General features: G+C 43.5%; 1 protein-coding gene across 2 annotated transcripts in view; it reads left to right on the forward strand.

The window, feature by feature from the left end:
* Positions 1-19564, forward strand: part of LOC102462950 (tubulin-specific chaperone cofactor E-like protein) — a 114111-nt gene that overhangs the window by 20015 nt on the left and 74532 nt on the right. Inside the window, exons 6-8 of one of the 2 annotated variants that reach the window (XM_075909744.2) lie at positions 1887-2013; positions 4783-4899; positions 11118-14480. In XM_075909744.2, the coding sequence (XP_075765859.1) occupies positions 1887-2013; positions 4783-4899; positions 11118-11436 (563 nt within the window). In that variant the 3' untranslated portion in view covers positions 11437-14480. Of the gene's footprint in view, positions 1-1886; positions 2014-4782; positions 4900-11117; positions 14481-19564 lie in introns of those variants that run through there. The other variant, XM_075909746.2, reaches the window with a different exon arrangement.

The following is a 19564-nucleotide window of genomic DNA, read 5'->3' on the forward strand; positions in this document are numbered from 1 at the left end:
ATATTTCAATTTTCTGGAGAATGAATAGTTGATAGTGATGTGGTCTTATTCACATCCTAATGTAAGTGAATTAAAGCATTGGACCATAGACTTCTGGGTTTATTACTCAACACACTCTGCTTATTTTAAATCTTTTTTTTAAGCCTTATCTCGGCATGTCCCAGTCTAATTCTTGCTGTTCTTCCCCATGCAGCAGCTATTGTGAACTGATGTTGCGGAGGCTTTTGCATATTAAATATTGATTAATTTGGCCCTTGTCTTGTTGGCTGCTGTGGGTTAGCAGAGATCGCCAGTGATGTGAAAGTGATGGGTTTTCATAAGCATTGTAATGGGGAGGGATAGCTCAGTGGTTTGAGCATTGGTCTGCTAAACCCAGGGTTGTGAGTTTAATCCTTGAGGGGGCCATTTAAGGATCTGGGGCAAATCTGTCTGGGATGGTACTTGGTCCAGCTGTGAGGGCAGGGGACTGGATTTGATGACCTTTCAAGGACCCTTCCAGTTCTATGAGATGGTATATCTCCATATATTAACATCTCAATGTGGGATGATAGGACTTGAACTAGATTTTCTTGTCAGAGTGGACACCTCCAGAAATATAAATCACCTGTTTGGTTTTCAAATGGAATTGCCTCCGTTAGCTTTCTCTCAGACACAGTACCCCGCAAAGACCAGATTCTCAACAGCAGCTTAAGTAGAAGTTGAATATGACCCAGTTTCCTATCAGTCATTTTCTACTATGTCCACCAGGGTAGCAGAGTCATGACCACGAGTTCTAACTTGTATCCCAGTGCACGTGGTGTGCACACATGACTGACTTCATTACACAAGGAATACATTTTAATTGCAAGTTGACTTGACCAGTGCATTACACTTGCCATGGAAGAAAGAGTCGGTAGCTCTCTTCAGTATGCCCAGCTACCCAAAGGAATTGCGATTCTGGTCTGGATGATCACTTACCTTCTGAAACCACTGCAGTCCCTGGAACTCTATGGTCTTGACTTGATTATCTGATTTGGGTTTGCTTAAACCAGACCTTCAGTTTTTATTTGAACTGGTATTTTTACAGATACTGCTTCCCTTTGAGCTATTAAAGTGGTGAAAGCCTCTGACCAGTTTCTAATAAAAGTGTGTAATACTGGGTACATTAGACAAGAGCTAATCATGCATGTAAGAAGTATCCTGTGTAAGTATCTGTTTTCTGCCACAACACAAGGAATCAAAGATAAACATCAGACTTATTCTTGAACACATAATCAAATAGATTGTCATCTGATCCCTGCCTTTGCTCACCACTTGGCTTCAATTCTCAGAATGCAGCACAGATCTGCGGAAAGCTGGCTTGGGGGGAAATATTTTCATTAAAAGGCTGGATGGCTCATGGGAATTGACTACCTGCAGGTTCTGAGTTCAAATGAAGACCTAGCATGGTTGTTCCTGAAAGCTACCATTTGATTTTTGGCTTCCACAGTAATTAACCAGAGTCCATTTGATCAAAACTGCTATACTATGTGATGCTAATTGTCATTCATCAGAGATGCCAAGGACTGACTAGGCTATGGCGGTGGAACTCCCTTGTCATAGATGGTCCCTCCAGATGGTAGGACAGCATGGGTGAGCTAATGTGGGCACATGAAGGAGCAACATAAAGGAATTCAGTCTCCAGCATTTCATTAGCAGGTCACTGACTTGTCAGACAAACTCTGATTGTCATTCCCCCATACTGAGAGATTCAGGGAACAATGTAACAGTCAACTCATATGCTAAATAACACAATGATAAAATGAGCAAATTGGCTACACCTGTCTTGTATGACCTTTTGCCTATAGCTGGTGTCTTTGTTATACTGTGTATGCTCTGTGTTTTAAACTACTCAATTCTTAAAGCAGGTCTGCATTGCTGGGAAGACATTGACAAACTAAACTCTTTCCCTAAGCTTGAGGAAGTGAGATTACTAGGAATCCCTCTTCTGCAGTCCTATACCACCGAAGAGCGCCGGAAGCTGTTAATAGCCAGGTATTTGTCCATTAGAAAGTCTAAATATTTATTTCAACAGATACAACATCGCATAGGTGGATATTCCCAAGTTAGGCACTAGATTGGGAAACATTTGTTGTATTGCTTCTCTATTTGTACCATAAATATTGCTTTGAGAATGTTTCCACTTCTCCAGTCACTCATGTTTTAAATGCAACATTTAGTAGGTGATAAAAGGGCAGTGTCATGAGAGTTGGGGTTACGCTTCCTGGTGTTCCTCAGTTTCAAGGGGTGGGTTACCTGGCTGTTCAGGAAGGTGCATAAGATGTTTGGTCGAGTGTGCCGTAAAAGGTTAAAATGTGTAGTGACCCCTTTGGTGTGAGTGAACCAACTGCAGTAATTATATATGCTGCACTGTATTGCTATAAACCAGTAAAATATTATATAGAATACTATGTATTACTGTGTACCAGTTAGGGCTGGTAGAAAAATGGTATGTAAATATCTATGGAATATTTTGGATGAAACAAAATTTTAATTTGCTTTGTCGAAAAAGAAAAGCAATTACCCCTTCACCTTCTCCTTATTATGGGAAGAGATGGGGGAAGGAAATAGAAAACTACCTTTTTGATGTCCTGAAAACAGATTTTTTTTTAAAGAAACATTTTTTTTGAACAAAAAAGAAAAAAAATTACAAAAATAGTTCAAAAAAAGTCAGTGACAGTGTCGATCAGTTCTAATTAATACTTGCAATACGCTGACCCATCTAATATACTGTACTATTGTATCCAATATGTAACTTCTTTGGGCCACAAAATGAACCTTAACTGAAGGAAGTTAAATCTCATATTTTTGCCATAGGATGTGGAAGGTAATGGTGTAAATTTTGAGAAATAACTGAGGCTTTTGGGGGGACCAATTTGAGGTGTCTGAAATGGGCCCTGTTTTTAAAGGGTGCATGTTAGGTCCCAAGGGAGCCACCCAGAGCCGGGAATGCAATCCAGGAATCCTAACTCCCGGGGTTAAGTACTAGTGCTAAATATTTATTACCAGAAGATTTTTCCCAGCGTTGCTCAGGTCCTTATTCGATTCATTTTGTTTTTCTTCATTTAAATCATTGCTCGGGGGTGGGGCTGGGGGTGAGGGGTTCTGTATGCAGGCTGCCCTAGGGAGAGAAGATAACCCCAGCACACTCTTACTGCAGGAGCATGGGGCCAGGTGAGATGCACCTCTCCATGGCTGCTGCAGTTCTAATAGGCACATCCCGGGGAGAGGAGCATGTGCCCCAGCTGGGGCAGGTCCAGGGTCATCTGCCCTCTGCACTCCCCAGCTAGGGTGAGAAATGAAGCAAACTACCTTTTTTCCTTGCACCCTGATGAAGGGGAATAGCCAGCAACGTTGCTGTATGAATTTGGGGAAGGGGGGGGGGGACGCGGAAGGAAGCTTCATTCTTCCCTTCTCCCCCCCTCCCCCGCCTCGGACTCCCTGAAGGGCTCTTGGTGTGTGAGAGGCTGGGCAGTTCCAGACAGGGTGCCCCTAGCCAGCTTTTTTCACCTGTGTGATGATCCTCTATTCTGAGGTGTTTTATCAGAAGCAATCCCATTCTGGCACATGCCATTTTCCTGGCACAACCAAACCCTTACTTTGCTGTATGTTATCAGAGAAGGAAGCAACAAGCAGACCTGTGGCACCGTAGGGTACCTCTAGACAGCAGCGCTATTTCGGGACACTTCCATTATCCCAAAATAGCTATTCTGCGTCTTGACGGCACACCCGTTATTTTGAAATATCTTTTGAAATAACAGGTGCACTATTCCAATGTCCCTGTAAACCTCGTATTTGGGGATGTTTTGGAATAGCGCTCTATTTCGAAATTAACTCGAAATAAACTGCAATTTGTGTAGGTCGAATTGCATAGCTTTTTTTGAGCTAAGGGTGCAGTGTAGACACACCCTTAGAGACTAACAATTTTACTAGGTTTTGAGCTTTTGTGGGTAAAACCCACTACATCAGATGAGTTGGAGTGGAAATTACAGAATCTGAGGTGTATCTATAACAACATAGGAAGCTATTTCAGTTGTTGTACCTGTGTTAGGGAAGCTCATTAAGCCATGGTGGATGTGTGTCAGTATTTGATGTGGAGATGCAAATATCAAAGGTGGGGAAATTGCCTTTATAGGGTGTTAACCAGTTAAGATCTTTATTCAAGTGTTCTTTATTCTTTATGATAGTGTTGAACTTGTAAATGAACTCCAGTTCAGCTGTTTCCTACTGTGACAAAATTCTTTTGTAGAAGAATGGCTACTTTTAAATGCATTATTGAATGTCCAGGGTGGTTAAATTGTTCTCCTACACAGATTTATGTGTTACCATTCTTCATGGCTGATTTGTGTCCTTTTACCCACAGAAACTCATGACCTAATAAATTTGTTAGTCTGTAAGATGCCACAGGACTGCTCATTGTTTTTATAGCTACAGACTAACACGGCTACTCCTGAGACCATAAGAGGAAGCTGCATGCCAGATTTGGTGTCCTAGTCCTTACCGTTTAGGAGGAATTCTTGAACAGACACACACGCAGATGGGGGAATAAACAAACTCTCTCAAATATATAGTACATAGCACAGAAGTAAGATAATACATCATTCTAATTATTGACAGGTATGCTGTATAGTATTTGGAGAGTAAGACTTTGGGATCTCAGCTGAGGATAAAATCACATGCTGCTATTGGCTCTAGAGTCTTGCTGATCATCAGAGATAGGTTTGCATATCCTCGTTAACAGCGTTCCTCCGTGTCTTCCTGCAGATTGCCGTCTATCATCAAGCTTAATGGCAGTGTTGTTACCGATGGGGAGCGGGAAGACTCGGAGCGATTCTTCATTCGGTATTACTTGGACTTCCCGCAGGAGGAAGTTCCATACAGGTGCGTACTTCAGTGTTGGGATTTGGGGAAAGTGCAGTGCGTAGGAAAGGAGAATGATGTTTGGAAGTGTCCCACTCAAACTGTGTCTTACAAGCTTGAAAGGACACTGGAAATCAGGGCTGGGGCTTGTAATGCCGAAGAATTCCTTGCCCTCCTACCATTTTATCCCCCCTCACTCCATACTAATTGATCTTCTCACCATACGTCTTTGCAGGGTATGTTCGATATTTTACCGACTAACTGCTATGTAAATTCCAGCCCTCTTCCATGCCTGTGTCTTAGAGGCAGCCCCCGCGACCAATTGCATTCTTGAGTCTCTTGAAGCCCATGCTAATCCTTCTCTTTGGTGCCAAAAGAAAATGGCTAATCCTCTTGCCATCTGCTGTGTGGAATGTACATAGAGAGAAGAGCTTTCCCTCACCTAAAACAGATTTCAAATTTGTGTAAGATTTTTATCTGATAATCTCAGTAAACAAATGAACTCTGACAGAAGCTGTGTGAACAGTAGCCTTTGGTACCTGTATGTGCTGACTCATTCCCAATGGAATGAGGAAAGCTGGATCAAGCATCGAGTCATTGCTTCTAGGACTTTATTTACTTCGCAGTGACCCAGTGCGTTATACAAACTATGAGGCCTCACAAACCCCTTCTGTGAAGTAAGGAAGTAGATAAATTCTCTGTACCTCAGTTTACTTAAGTGACACAAGAGGTCACACACAGGGAGTCGATTGCAGAACTGAGAATGGAATCCAGGGATCCGGACAGGCAGTCTGGTACCCACACAAATTTCCTTATGCCTTTCACACTTATAGGGACATACACCTTTACCCAATTCCTAGGGCTCAGGGTGTAACTTCCTGTGGGTCTGCAGTATCTTTTGCCTACTTATATGTAGGAATAAGAGATCCTCCGGAAAAGAGCTTATTTTCCGGAGGATCGCGTCCAGACTGGCGCTTTTCTCCGGCTTATCTACAAGCCGGAAAAAAGCGGCAGCCATGAAAATGCAAATCCCGCAGGGGATATTTAATTCCCCCGCGGATTTGCCTATTCCCAAGTGCTACATTAGCATCCCTATTACGGAATAGGGGCCAATGTAGACACAGCCACTATGTCATGCTCACCGATCCTGATAAAGGCAGGCAGAATTCCCCAGCTGGCCAGGCAAGGTCAGTCTCTCTGGATACTAGCTGCTGCTCATCATAGTCACGCAGAGGAGTCCTGGCAGCTCTGGTCTTCGGCTGTATCTTGGAGGTGAGTTCTTCCAGGTCTTCCTTCCTTCCTTCTTGCTTTTCCTTTCTTCCTTTCCTCTTTTCCTGCTGTTCTCCTTGGACCCCATTATATAGTGAAACTTGATTCCTGCTTAGCTCTACCTTAACCAATTATTTTTAGTATAATTTTACTAACCAATCATAACATAATGTAACAGAATTACCTAACCAATCAGACCTCACTACCTTTGTTGATTTACACTTAGCAAACTTTATTATACAGCAGACCGAAACAATTAAAAACCAGATGGAGATATCACAGAAACAACAGGAAAGTGAGGACCATAATCATAGAATAACGATTCCATAACCTCAACTATTGCACAGTTTCTTGCCAGACTAAATGCTGTTAAACTAAGTTTTCTCTGCCCATTTTGAGATGTTTCTTTATCTGGTGACAGTAGGTGCCATTAGGACAAGATCTCCTTCTCCCAGCCTGGCGTGACACTGTTTTAATGCAATTTAGATAGACTGTGAGTATGTGACTTCAAACTTTACACCTAATGGCTGCTGCTCTTCAGTCTGGTTTTAGGCTTCCCATATGGCTACAGAAAAATATGTTGTTACAGGTCCCTTACTTAACCACTAGGCAATACTGCCTAGAAACAGTTCTGCAGTTTTACCTTCTCTGCAGTCAGTACGTGAGAGCGCTCAAGTCACAACTGACCCCAAAGGTGTTTTGGGACTAAAAGGTGTTTTGGGACTAAAAGGTGTTTTGGGTGTCTTTGTGACTAAAAGAACTAACTAGTCGATTACATGCAGCCTCTGAATTACTTCAGCAAAAGGGATCTCTGCTTAAATACAGGGTGCCCTGTATGTAATTAAATGATACATTGTTGAGAGAAGGAGAATTAGGTTTAGACTCAATTCCACATTCAGCTTCTAAGCTGATTGTCAGCTTTGTGGGGGGACTGTGCTTTCCTATGTGTTTGTGCAGCATGTAGCACAGTGGGATTGACTCTAGTTAGGTCCTCTGGATGCTGTCGTCATTTGAAACCTCACTCCTGTAAAGAAGATTCAGACTTAGGGTCAAAGCCTTGCTGAGAAACTTGCTATCGCTTGATGCTATCCGTGTAAGACTAACGGAAAAATGAAGGAATTTGTGTCTCCTCCATTTCCTGGCCTTGAAACAGCATCGTGTCCATCTTCCTAATCAATGCGCTCTTTGTCTGAATGCCCTCATCCCTTCAGCTTCTCCGCGAGGCTTGTGCAGCCATTAACGGCTGTTCTTTTCCACTCCAGAGAGCCCGTGTGCCTTTCAGACCATGCTACAGATGGCTGAGTTGTCTCCAATGCTGAGTTCAGGTTTCACTTCCTGGACACGTGTACCCCAGTTTCCTCCACACACCTGGTGTCGCTTGTTTCTAAGGTGAATTTTCTTACCTTCCCCTGCTCCCTAAATCCGGCATCTGCTCTCAAACTGATCTCTAAAGTTTGTTCCTAATTAGATCAAGAGCAAGTGTAGCTGATTAACTGGCAGGGATGCAGACTCATACAGGGATCATGGAAATTCTGCCAAAACAGCTGAGCGGGACATGTCTGTACATGAAAAGCTTACAAACCAAAATGACTCCCTTATCTGGAGCGGCATGTCCCATTATGTATGAAGAAAACAGTACGCTGTCTCTTTCAGTCAGCCAGGTTGCATTGTAAGTATGCACAGGCTACATGTTGCATGAGATGGAAAAGAAGTGAAACATACAGCATAACTTTCCATCCGTCAGCGGCTTGAGTTAAAACGGAAGCCTGCTTCTTGAGAAATGCCTCTTGTTGGTGGGTTTCTAATGAGTTTATGTGCTGTTCTGGGCCACTGTTCTTACATAGAACATCAAACTGATTTAGCCAGGTTTATTACTTCAGCATCTTCTTTGGCAGTCAGTGTCTGTCAGGCTGTGGAAGATGATTATTTAAATCTCAGAGGCGTCTAGTACCTTGGTATTGAAATACTAAATAAGTACTATGTGTTAGTCTTTATTGATTTGGGGGAATGCAGTTTTACTGCAGAATTTGATTATGGTACAAGAAATGGTCTGTGAGATTCCCCCTTCCGCCCCTTTCCCGTTATGTTTCACAACACACAGCATGGTTACAGCGTGTGTTTTCATTTCCCCTTCTCCTCCTCCACTGCTGTACTGGTCCCCTATGTATCCTCACTTTATGCCTGCAGCCCTGTTGCAGCAGGCGATCGGTGCATCTAAGGTACACACACACCTCCTGACTCTGTTGCGTGTTCTGCATAACCAGCCGCTTACTTTTCTGCCCAAAGCCATGTGGCTTGCAACCCTCTGACTGTCCTGGAGTCTCCAGGAATTAAAGATGATGTTGAAGCCTCCAGGAATACATTGAACCAAACTTGGCAACCCTATTGGCAGGAACTGCGTTCTCTCTCTCTCTCTCTCTGTCTGTCACGGGGGAGATCCTCCTTCCTGGTGTCAAGGTGGTTAATGCTAATTTAAGTGTTTGTTTGTAAAATATGGGGAATATGTTTCCTCCCCTCAGAGCTAATGGTTTTCTAAATGGGCCTGATTACATCTCCCTGCTCATTGTGAAAACAGGGCAGTGGCCTGTATTTGGACACTCCTCCCCGCTGAAGGCTCGTTTTGTCTGAGATGATAGGGAAATCCTAGTGCACTGATGCCGTTACCTCATGCAGGGTGCAAACAGAGGGCCTGCTGTTGTGAAGAAACATTCCGACATTTAACATGAGTCCTTGGGGGCTCCCGTATTGCCAGAATCCATCATCCCCTGACTGGGGCAGTGACACAGCACTGATCACGTTAAGCTCGGAGTCAGATGGGAAACAAAAGGAGCTTTCTGTGCAGCCTACTGTGGAGAGCCTCTGAAATGTTACCTCCTGTCTGCAGCTCTCTAGCTTTGTCATTTCAATTACCCTGTACTTTGCGTTGACTTTTTGCCACTTTCCCAGCCCGTCAGTAGAGATGCTGCCTTTTCTTTCCTGATGGGAGAGATACTAGCTACGGGGTAAGGAGTAGAGGAGAGACTTGCCTCTTCCAGTTGGCCACTGTCAGAAGACAGGATACTGGGCTAGCTGGACTTTTGGACTGGCCGGTCTTGTGTTCTTAAGGAATGTGGCTGGACTTGTCAAGGCAATTCTTAGGGCTTGTTTACTAGGGGAATTGTCCGGCAGAACTGCAGCGGTATAGTTCTTGGTGGATGCAATCCTGGAATAAAAGTGACCTTATTCTGGTATAATTACTCACTTTTATTCTGGAATAGAGTATCCCGTTGGGGAATTATAGCAGCATAGCAACAGAGCTATAATTAGATTGCTATGGTTCTACTGGTCAGTTTCCTCATGTAGCTAAGCTTTTAGTTGTATTCACAGTTCCACCAAATACACATGTCCAGCAAATCAGTATTTCTCTCTGCATCCTCCTCCAGTCAGGGAAGGCTCGGTGTTCCATCCTGCTGCTTGTTAGATTCATAGAATGTCTAACATTGTTTCTGATCAAATGACTTTCTGATCAGTGTACTTCCTAAAAATCAGGCTCCATTGAAGTACCTGAAAATTGAGGCCCCCAAACTCTCATAGTTGTGTTAGAAAAGTTTGACCAAAGTGCTTTGTATTATTATGTATGTATGTATTTGGTATTATTTCATTCTGATATTTTTTGTCCACCTATTTGGGCAAAAGACTTAAGCTATCGTTAGCTATTGTTAGAACAGTATTCTCCCAAATTCAGGATAGGTGGTTTGAATTCCTAGTTATGAAATAACTTCTCAGTTTCCTTAACTGACGAGAAGCATATTTTCAGAGCAGTAAGCAGGTATGCCATACACACCTTGAATTGCTGATAATACTTTCTTCTAAAACAAGATACATTCTCTGTCCAGTTACTATATTCAGTCTAATATCTTTGCTCCTGTGCAGCTTTGGCCAGAGTCTGAGACAAGGTTGCTAAAGTAGCTGGCCTTTCTGCTTTTGTTCCTAGTATTGCAGGTCCTATCAAAATGTGTACTTCTTCCCAGGCTTTGTATGGAAAATGGCAAAAGTCCAAACTTCATAATCTAGCTTCATCCTTCATAGAAATCCATTTGTTTGTTGAGTTTTCACCTGGAATGAATATGGCCTCATGAATTAGTGCGTTATAATGAGGTCCTCTCTTAAATCGCCACAATTTAATGGCAGATATACGATGAGATATTTGGTGCATGTTTTGCTGTTCCTGCCCAGTGTCCATGTATGAGGAGGGGCCTGTATTACTTTTACATTACTGAATTCTTAAACAACGTTCCTTACCCAGTGTAGGATTTTCTTCACTACAGATTTCACTTCAGGTTAATTAGCTTTTACCTCTAAAACTACAATCAAATTAAGTGCCATGTGGTTTAGTAGTTAAAATGACTTGTAGTTAAGATACCCTGGGTTCTGTTTTGGCTCTTGACGAATCGCGTAGTCAACCTCTGGAACTCCTTGCCAGAGGAGGCTGTGAAGGCTAGGACTATAACAGCGTTTAAAAAGAAGCTAGATAATTTCATGGAGGTTAGGTCCATAAAAGGCTATTAGCCAGGGGATAGAAATGGTGTCCCTGGCCTCTGTTTGTCAGAGGCTGGAGAAGGATGGCAGGAGACAAATCGCTTGATCATTGTCTTCGGTCCACCCTTTCTGGGGCACCTGGTGCTGGCTACTGTCAGCAGACCGGCTACTGGGCTAGATGGACCTTTGGTCTGACCCAGTATGGCCATTTTTATGTTCTTATGTTCACTGTGTGTCTTGGCCAAACTCCTTAAATCCCGTCAGTTTACCAGTCACAAAATTGGTGACTATACTTGTCTCACAGGTATTAAGCTTTGCAGCTTATTTGCAAATCTTTGGAAATCTGTAGGTGGCTGGTGTCCATATTATAGTTACAGAGTACAAGTAATTTGTGAGTAGTATAGAATTGTATGCGCAATTGTGATATAATTTGTTCTTTTTTTATTTTGTAGGTATCATGAGCTCGTAACAAAATATGGGAAGCTGGAACCCTTAGCAGTAGTGGATCTTCGGCCCAGGAGCAGTGCGAAGGTTGAAGTTCACTTTAAAGATAAGGTGGAAGAGATATCCATCCGTCTAGATCAGACGGTGGCAGAATTAAAGAAACAGTTAAAAACTGTAGTGCATTTGTCAACAAGCAACATGTTGCTCTACTACTTTGACCATGAAGCTCCATTTGGTCCTGAGGAGATGAAATACAACTCACGGGCATTACATTCGTATGGCATTCAGGATGGAGACAAATTTTTTGTGGAGCCCAAATCTAAATAGTCTCTTCTGGCTTTGTGCACTCACATAAACACACACACACACAAGTTAAAGATTTTTTGCAGGGTTTTTAGGTTGGTTGATTGGTTGAGGTTTTGTTTGTTTTTTATACCAGTTGACTTCTTGGCCCAGGTAGCGTGTGCAAATCTGAGAGACGCATGCCACCATTCAATGCAAATGAACTTAAGAGGAGATAACTGACTTCAGTGTGTGTGTGTGTGTGTGTGTGTGTATGTATGTTTCAGTATGTCTGATAGCTTGATGTTCTCATTACTGCTCCGGTATACTCGTGAATTTAGCATGAATGGTCAGCTCTTCAAGCTAAGAGTGGTATTATGGTCTATCAACAAGGGAGTCAGAGAGCAATATAGAATTTGGTCAGTACTTCTGTTAGTTTAAAGACTTGACTTAGCACTTGACTCTGGCTATACAAATAGCTGAATTGGTCTTTATCCAGCCAAGCGACGTCTCTAAATTTTTATTGTTGAAGTTAGCGAAAGGATTTTAAGCAGTATTCAGCCTGATTTAGATCTCAGGAATTGAGAGCATCTTAAACTTCCACTGGGTTTGCAAGAGTAAATACAATGGGAGACGAAAATATCCAAATTGGGGTGGGAGACACCTTTTACTCCCAAAACTCACTATCTAGAGTAGTCAGTTCTACTCTGATCTTGCACAAACCGTTCAACTTCACTAGACCTCTAGCATTGTGTGTACTTGAGTGACACGTCTGAAGTTACTGAAGATTGGAATTAACAGTATTTTGGCCAGATAGGATTATATGCTAATTTGCAGAAAACACTGGCTGTTCTTGGATGGATGTTGTGTCAATTGGGAATCCAAATTAACAGCACATCAATATGCTGAATGGCATACTGGAGTTGCTTTGAATGTCCTTTCCCTATTGTTTGCAAGATCCACTAATAAGCACTTACCCTTTGGACAATTTGTATTGAGAGTAGAAAGACTAAAATCGTTCTCCTTACAAAGTCCTATTCCTTAATATAAAGCTCTATCCTTACTCATGCTCCAGGAACCTACCTTAATCTACCACTTACCCCCACTATATTAATGTGCACCCTCTGTTTAAAATAGGTATCCGCTTTATTTAAATGAGTTGTCAAAGGTGAGTAGATGAAAAACTACTCACAGGTATAAAAACAGATGTTGTTATCCAGAGTAACTCCCTCTTGGCCCCCGCCAAACTCTCTTTGGGCATAGTGTGCTGGTTTTAAATAGGCCCCTTTTTTCCTCTTGCTTATGATCCTGTTGTGACATCCTCTGCCCTTTTATGTATCTCTCTTGTAAATCACACAGCTATTTCCCTTTACATTGTCCTCCCTCCTTCCTCTGTCGCCTTGACAAGTTGAAGATTTTACGGTGATTTTAACTACACTGCTTGAAACATTTTTTTTTAAAATGTAGTCTGGGCTCTAGTTACATATGAACTTCTGACCTTAGTTCTTTAACATCTCTCTCCCCCACCCCTAGGTACTTTCTTTCTCGTGACGCTTTTGTCTGAGTTCCTGAACTCCTTTATATTCTTGGAGTTGTGTATTCTCTTCATATTTTACCTGGATTCTCCAGGGAGGGATATAATCTCATACTTTGCAGATTCAGTATCTCAGAACTATTCATCTGAGAGTGGTTCCGCATCTAGTGTAAACATAGAAATAAGAGGATTTGAGATGGGTTAATTATTTGTGCCTGGTCTTCTGCGGCAGGAGTTGGTCTCCTGGGAACCTCAAGCTAAGCAATAGAAGACAGACCAAGGCTTGCATGTATAACATGGAAACCACAGTACCTGGCTTGATCCAGTAGGAATAAAGAACCATGAAATGGTGACAGTGTAATATAAAGTTTTAAGGACTCTTGCTGCAGAATTTGCTGTATAAGCTGGAGCATGACTGGGGATGCGTTTTCTGCCCATTTGGGAAGTAAATGCATTTGCTGCCCTGCAGTGGAAGGCCAAGCAAACGCATGTATGATATATACATACATACACATAGAGGAAGTTGTGTTTAATAAGATATTTTATTATAAAACAAAGTTTTATGAAGATATGGTTGTTTAATATTAGAAGCCTATTTCTCCTGTTGACCTATTGTACGAGTGTGTTGCCCATCAGTTAGAAGCTTATGCAGGTTCTGTGACTGATGCAGATATAAAGGAATATCTATAGAACAGTAACCACCTATCTTGGGTATATTTAATGGCATTGTTACTGGTATTAACAAGACACTGTAATTATTGACCAACTGTTTTAGCACAACTTAATATGTTGGTTTTAGAAGAGGAAATAAAGTAAATTAAAGCATTTGATGGGACCCTACAAAAGGCCAAATATGTGCTTGTAAATTTGTTTGCCTGTGGAAAGTTTTAATTCTACCCAGAAACAAAATTGGTGCTGTCACCATGTTGGCTCTGAACTACAGTTAAATGTTGTTTTTATGGTGGGCCTGTTAGGAATGGGGAAATGGAATAGAAAAACAGAAGGGTTTTTAATTCACGAGGATGATGCCCATGTCACAGAGATCTGAAAGTTAGCACTGTCCTATAAACCAGATCCGGGTTTGCCAAAGCCACAACACAGACACTACAGTTTCGCCACTCCAGGGAACAGGAGCTCTCTAGCCAGTATTATAGAATCATCCACATTTTCTCCAGCCAGCAGAACATGCATTTTGCATAAAAAATTCAGTAGACTTCAGCTGTGTAGGAAAAAAGGCCACACCCAAAAAGGGAATGATTGACACATCCAGATGCCCAGCCCTTGGAATAGAGAGTGGGATGCGGACAGCACAACATTCAAAATGCTCAAAAGTGGACCATCTCCCAAATATGACCAGGGGTCATATTTTTGCAAGATGTTGCCATTTAAAACAAGGTTGCTTTTGAGCAATTTCATAGAATTTTAGAAGCCTAAAATTAAAAGGGAATAAAACTGCAGAAATTTTCACCTAATTCCACTTGATGCCAAATCGTTCAGAATGCTGACATGCTCTGTATTTGTAGACATTCCCAACTGAATAAATGGTCCAGCGTTATGTCCTTTTATTTAAAAAAAAATACTTAATCGCTATTGCTCCTGTGTCCTTTAACCAAGTGCTACTTTTGCCAGCTATTGTTTTGCTGTTGATGCTCCTTCATGCACAAAAGCATCCCCTGGGTACTTTGCAGAGAGTGGATTTTCTGACTATCTGGTTTACAAGGAAGTAGATGGGAATTGGATCCGAACATTGTACAGGTTTGTATAATGAGGCTTAGCTGCTGTAACATTTTGCTTTCTGATTTGTGTGTGTCTTGAATATCTATGATTTGACCAGATGTTACAGCTGGATGGCTTACAACAGCAAATGTATGGGATGTACCATTGTAACAAGGGACACTCTCGTGTACATGCATGTTGGAAATTTCTATCAACCCTCATGGAAGTTAAGTTCATGCTCTGGGTGGTGGGCGGTTAGGCCTATTGTACTGTATCTTGGGAAGACACTAAGGGTATGTCTCGACTACATTCTTCTGCCGACAGAGGCATGTAAATTAGACTACCCGACATAGTCAATGAAGCGAGGATTTACATAACCCCCGCTTCATTAAAATAAAAATGGCCGCCGCGCTGTGCCGGCTCAGCTGATTGTCGGTACAGCGTGCGAGTCAACCGCTCCGCGTCTTGATAAAAGAAGCCTTTGTCGAATGCTCCTGTAAACCTCGTTTCACGAGGCATAAGGGAGCAGTCGACAAAGGCTTCCCCTGTCGACCGATCCGCGTCTTGACTTCCGCGCTTGCCAACAATCAGCTGAGCCGGCACAGCGCGGTGGCCGTTTTTATTTGAATGAAGCGGGGGATATTTAAATCCCCACTTCATTGACTGTGTCGGGTAGTCTAATTTACATGCCTCTGTCGGCAGAGGCATGTAGTCTAGACATAGCCTAACAAACTAATCATACAGAGGGTATCCACTTAAAAATTAGATTGACACGGCGACAGTGCTCAGGGCTGTGAGAAGTTTCCCACCCTGAGTGCCTTGCCGCTTTACTGCCAGCGTACGTGCACCTAGATTGACACATTCTTCTCTCAACCTAACACCACATCTCAGAGAGGTGGCTTAACTATATTGATGGAAAAACCTTCCACTATCGTAGCTAGTGAAAACATTTTGCTCCTGGTTTCTTTGCCCCCAGTAGGTGGGACCCTAAAGATTCCAAGCATGGATCCTAAGTGCTAAATTGCTCTACCGCCAGTTGCCATTTGTGCATGTAATTGACATTCTTTTTGTTTCGTCTGGGTACAGATTTGAAAATGCAAAGCCTCCCGGAGGCTATATTGTGTATTCTCAGCACATGCAACGGCATGCTTTGACTTGGTCTTTTGTAGATGTTCAACCAGACTCCCTCTACATTATATGGAGAAGGTAGTCAACCCTTTCTCAACCTTCTGCCTCACTGATTTGTCTCCTGAAGTTACTGGAAGTTTTTTTTTTTCTTTTTTTTTACTATAATTTAAACAGGAAGGTCTATTCTGTAGCACAGTTTGTAAATCTGTGTACAGGCAGTCCCCAGGTTACATACAAGATAGGGACTGTAGGTTTGTTCTTAAGTTGAATCTGTATGTAAATCGGAACTGGCGTCAGCCGCTGCTGAAACTGATCAGTTTCAACCGCGGCTGAATCTGGATGCCAGTTCTGACTTACATACAGATTCAACTTAAGAAACCCAGGCGTCCCCAAGTCAGCTGCTGCTGAAACTGATCAGCGGCTGATTCCAGGAAGCCTGGGGCAGAGCAGACTCCCTGGTCTGCAGGGAGACGGGGAGCAAAGCCTTGGAACATGCCCGCAGCGGGACAGCCCAGGCGCGCCCGGGCTGTCCCGCTGCAGGCGTGCTCCGCGGCTTTGCTCTTGTCCCCCTGGTCTGCTGGGGGGGTTCAGCAAAGCCGCTGGACCCCCCCAGCAGACCAGGGGGACAGGAGCAAAGCCGCCCAGGCGGCGGGAGTCCCGCTGCTTGGGCGACTTTTCTCCAGAGCAAACGAGCAAAGCCGCCCAGGCAGCGGGACTCCCGCCGCCTGGGCGGCTTTGCTCGGGTGTCCCTGGTCTGCTGCGGGTGGGGGGGGGCCAGCGGCTTTGCTGGACCCCCCCAGCAGACCAGGGAGACCGGGAGAAGCTTTTCTCGCCCTGGAGGACACGGTGGCGACCCGCCGCCCGTGAGCTCCGGGGCGAGAAAAGCCCCGTTTGTAAGTGCGGATCCAACATAAGTCGGATCCACGTAAGTTGGGGACTGCCTGTAATTGTTAGCAAGAAAAAAATGTTCCAGATCTCCCTTTTCTCCAATGTTCTGGTTTCTCTCCTGGGTATTCAAAAGTCAGGGGAAATGTGCTTCCTGCTCCAAAAACCTACATTTGCTTCAATGGCAAAATTTGCAGAGCAACTCCTATAAATTAGGTAATTGGTTTGATCATTTCAATAAACTTATTTGAACTTTTGCACACACAAAAATAAAGTTTCCAGAAGGTTTTTGCCAATTTTTCCTGTTTACTACTTATAGCAAACCTTTTTCTATGCCCCCCAGATCTACTTTCCCCTCTGCCTTAGTTAGTACATCAGTTCCTTAGTGCCATAAATATCTATGAAGGCAGATTGTGTCTCCAAAAGCTAATGCACATTGTCTTGGTCCTGAAAGATTCCTATTGTTGAGGCTGCTTGAAAGTGACTTTGAATTGTCATTGCTCAAAGTTCCCATGCCATTATCTTAAGCTCAGGTATAAAGTCAGCAGGAGCTCACACCTTTAGAGTTGGATTTTGAAAAGCTTTTAGTGTTGACCTAATTCTCCTCCCATTAAAATCAGTGGTAACACTCGCCTAGATTTGAGTAGGAGCAGAGTTGGGACAATGCTAAGTGCTTTGGAAAATCTACCCTGGGCTCTTATTTCTTCATCCCTGTTCTTCCCCTGCATCCACCAAGCACCTATGCAACATAATTTGCTACTTTGCCCTCTTGACTATAAAGCCTGATTCCATATACTTTGGTTAACTTAAACTGCACTGATGATAATAGCTTTTTAATACAATTGTGAATATCACCACAGTGGATACTAAGGCGCACTTTCTATTTGAGGATTCTTACTGTGCTTTACAAAGTCCCAAAGCTGCTGTACTTAATTTTCTGCTGAGCAAAATTGCCTCGGGGCATGATGATCCGGGCACAAGTGGAACTAAAGCCCATGAGCTATGACTCAGCCCCTTCACCATGCCGTTCAAGTCAAATTAGTTTTATCCACAAAGACAGAGCCATTACAATTAAGGTCAGGTTATTGAATGGCATGGTTTTGGCTGTTTGTAAATAGCTTGGAGCTATTGCTTGTAATAAAAATAGTACATGAAATTGGTTTTAAAAGTAAGAAATTGTTTCTTCAGCTTGTGACTTGATTTGGAGCATTGCGCTGTTTGTGTTAGCACTGATGGCACCCGTGGAGGTGCAGAAAGACTTAACCCCAAAGTGTAGCCATGTGGCACTTCACAGACTAACGAATATATAGTAACATGAGCTCTCATGGGTAAAACACCATAGCCCTAAGAGTATGTCTAGCCTACAAGTGTCTTTTGAAAGAGATCGTCTAGACAGCCACAAGAGTTTCAAAAAAGCGATCCACTTTTTCGAAAGAGCACCCAGGCAATCTGGACGCTCTCTTTCCAAAAATCCCAGTTTCCGTTCAAGAACGCCTTTTTTCAAAAGAGCTCTTTCTTCCTGGTAAAAATAGGTTTACCAATTTTGAAAAAAACTGCCATGTTCATTCAATTTAATTTCAAAAGAATGCAACAGCAGTCTAGATGCAGGTGGAAAAAAAGGCCACTTTTTTTTTCAAAAAAACTCCGTAGTCTAAACACACCCTAGGTGTCCACAAGTGACTTACAGGTTAAGGTTTAATCGTCCCCAGTCCCCATGCGACATCCAGGTCCCTTTTGTGTGTTGTCAACACGCAGCACACTGTATCTCCCTCTTGTGCTGTAGAATCTGAGCATATTAAATAAATCACATAATCTGGATTATTCTATGACTAACCTGCCGCCTGGAGGAGTGAGGAAAAATCCCTCTTATGGCCTGAGTCTCTTGTACAGAACAGACGACTAAATTCTTAGATCTAGTACCACGATCAGTGAATGGTCCTCTTGCCACAGGCAGACGGAGAGGTTGTCTGTAGTGCAAGAGATGTGATTGCAGCTCCAGTAGCTGTACCTGAGCTAGCTTCCATCTCCCGCGCTCTCCGGGATGGAAAAACCACCCAGAATAGTTAACTTGCCCCTCCTGCTGCAGCCCCGGGGGTAGGGGCTCGTCAGGGCCCGCAGCCCATTCTGACCCTGTTTGCCGGGCCTCTCTGGGTGTGGGCGCGGGAGGCTCCAGTTAGCCCAGGAGTGGGCAATAGTTTTTGAAATTTCAGTGTATGAATTTTAGAAGTGGCTGTGGGCTGCCCCAGAAGGGGCAGGGCCAGGAAATTTCATGTGCTTCCTCGCCCACAGATCCTGATTGACCTGGGGGTGGGGAGAGTAGGGGAAGTCTTTCTGCCTCCTCCCCCCACCCTGCCAGGGGTGTGTGGCACCTAGAGAGGACTGCCAGCTGTTTTGAACTCCCAAGTGGGAGGAGACTTGGCACGTTCCCCCAGTCAATCAGGTGCTGTGGGGCGCACGTGACGTCTTTGCCCCCTGCCCTGCCAGGGGTGCACAGTGCCTAGAGCAGCGTTTCTCAAACTTTTTGAGACCACGGAACACCAAACAATATTTTTTTATGTGGAACACCGATGAAGATTTTCTTTTAAAAAAAAATAGTTGTCAGACAAAAACGAAGTGACAAAAACAAGAGGTTGCGGCACACCTGTGAGTTGTTCACAGCACACCAGTGTGCGGTGGAACATAGGTTAAGAAACACTGGCCTAGAGAGAACTGCCAGCTGTTTCGAACAGCTGGTGGTTCCCTCTGGGACCACGTGTGTCTGGTCAGGGGAAGGAGACTTCATGTACTCCACCATCCCCAGATCTCAATTGGCCTGGGGGCGGGAGAGCTGCAGAGCGTATGTGCGCTGGATCAAAGGTCTTGGCGAGCCGGATCGATCCCACGAAGGCTATCTTCCCCACCCTGGGTTAG

The sequence above is a fragment of the Pelodiscus sinensis genome, chromosome 25 (genome assembly GCF_052426305.1).
Source record: "Pelodiscus sinensis isolate ZL-2025 chromosome 25, ASM5242630v1, whole genome shotgun sequence".
NCBI lineage: Eukaryota > Metazoa > Chordata > Testudines > Trionychidae > Pelodiscus > Pelodiscus sinensis.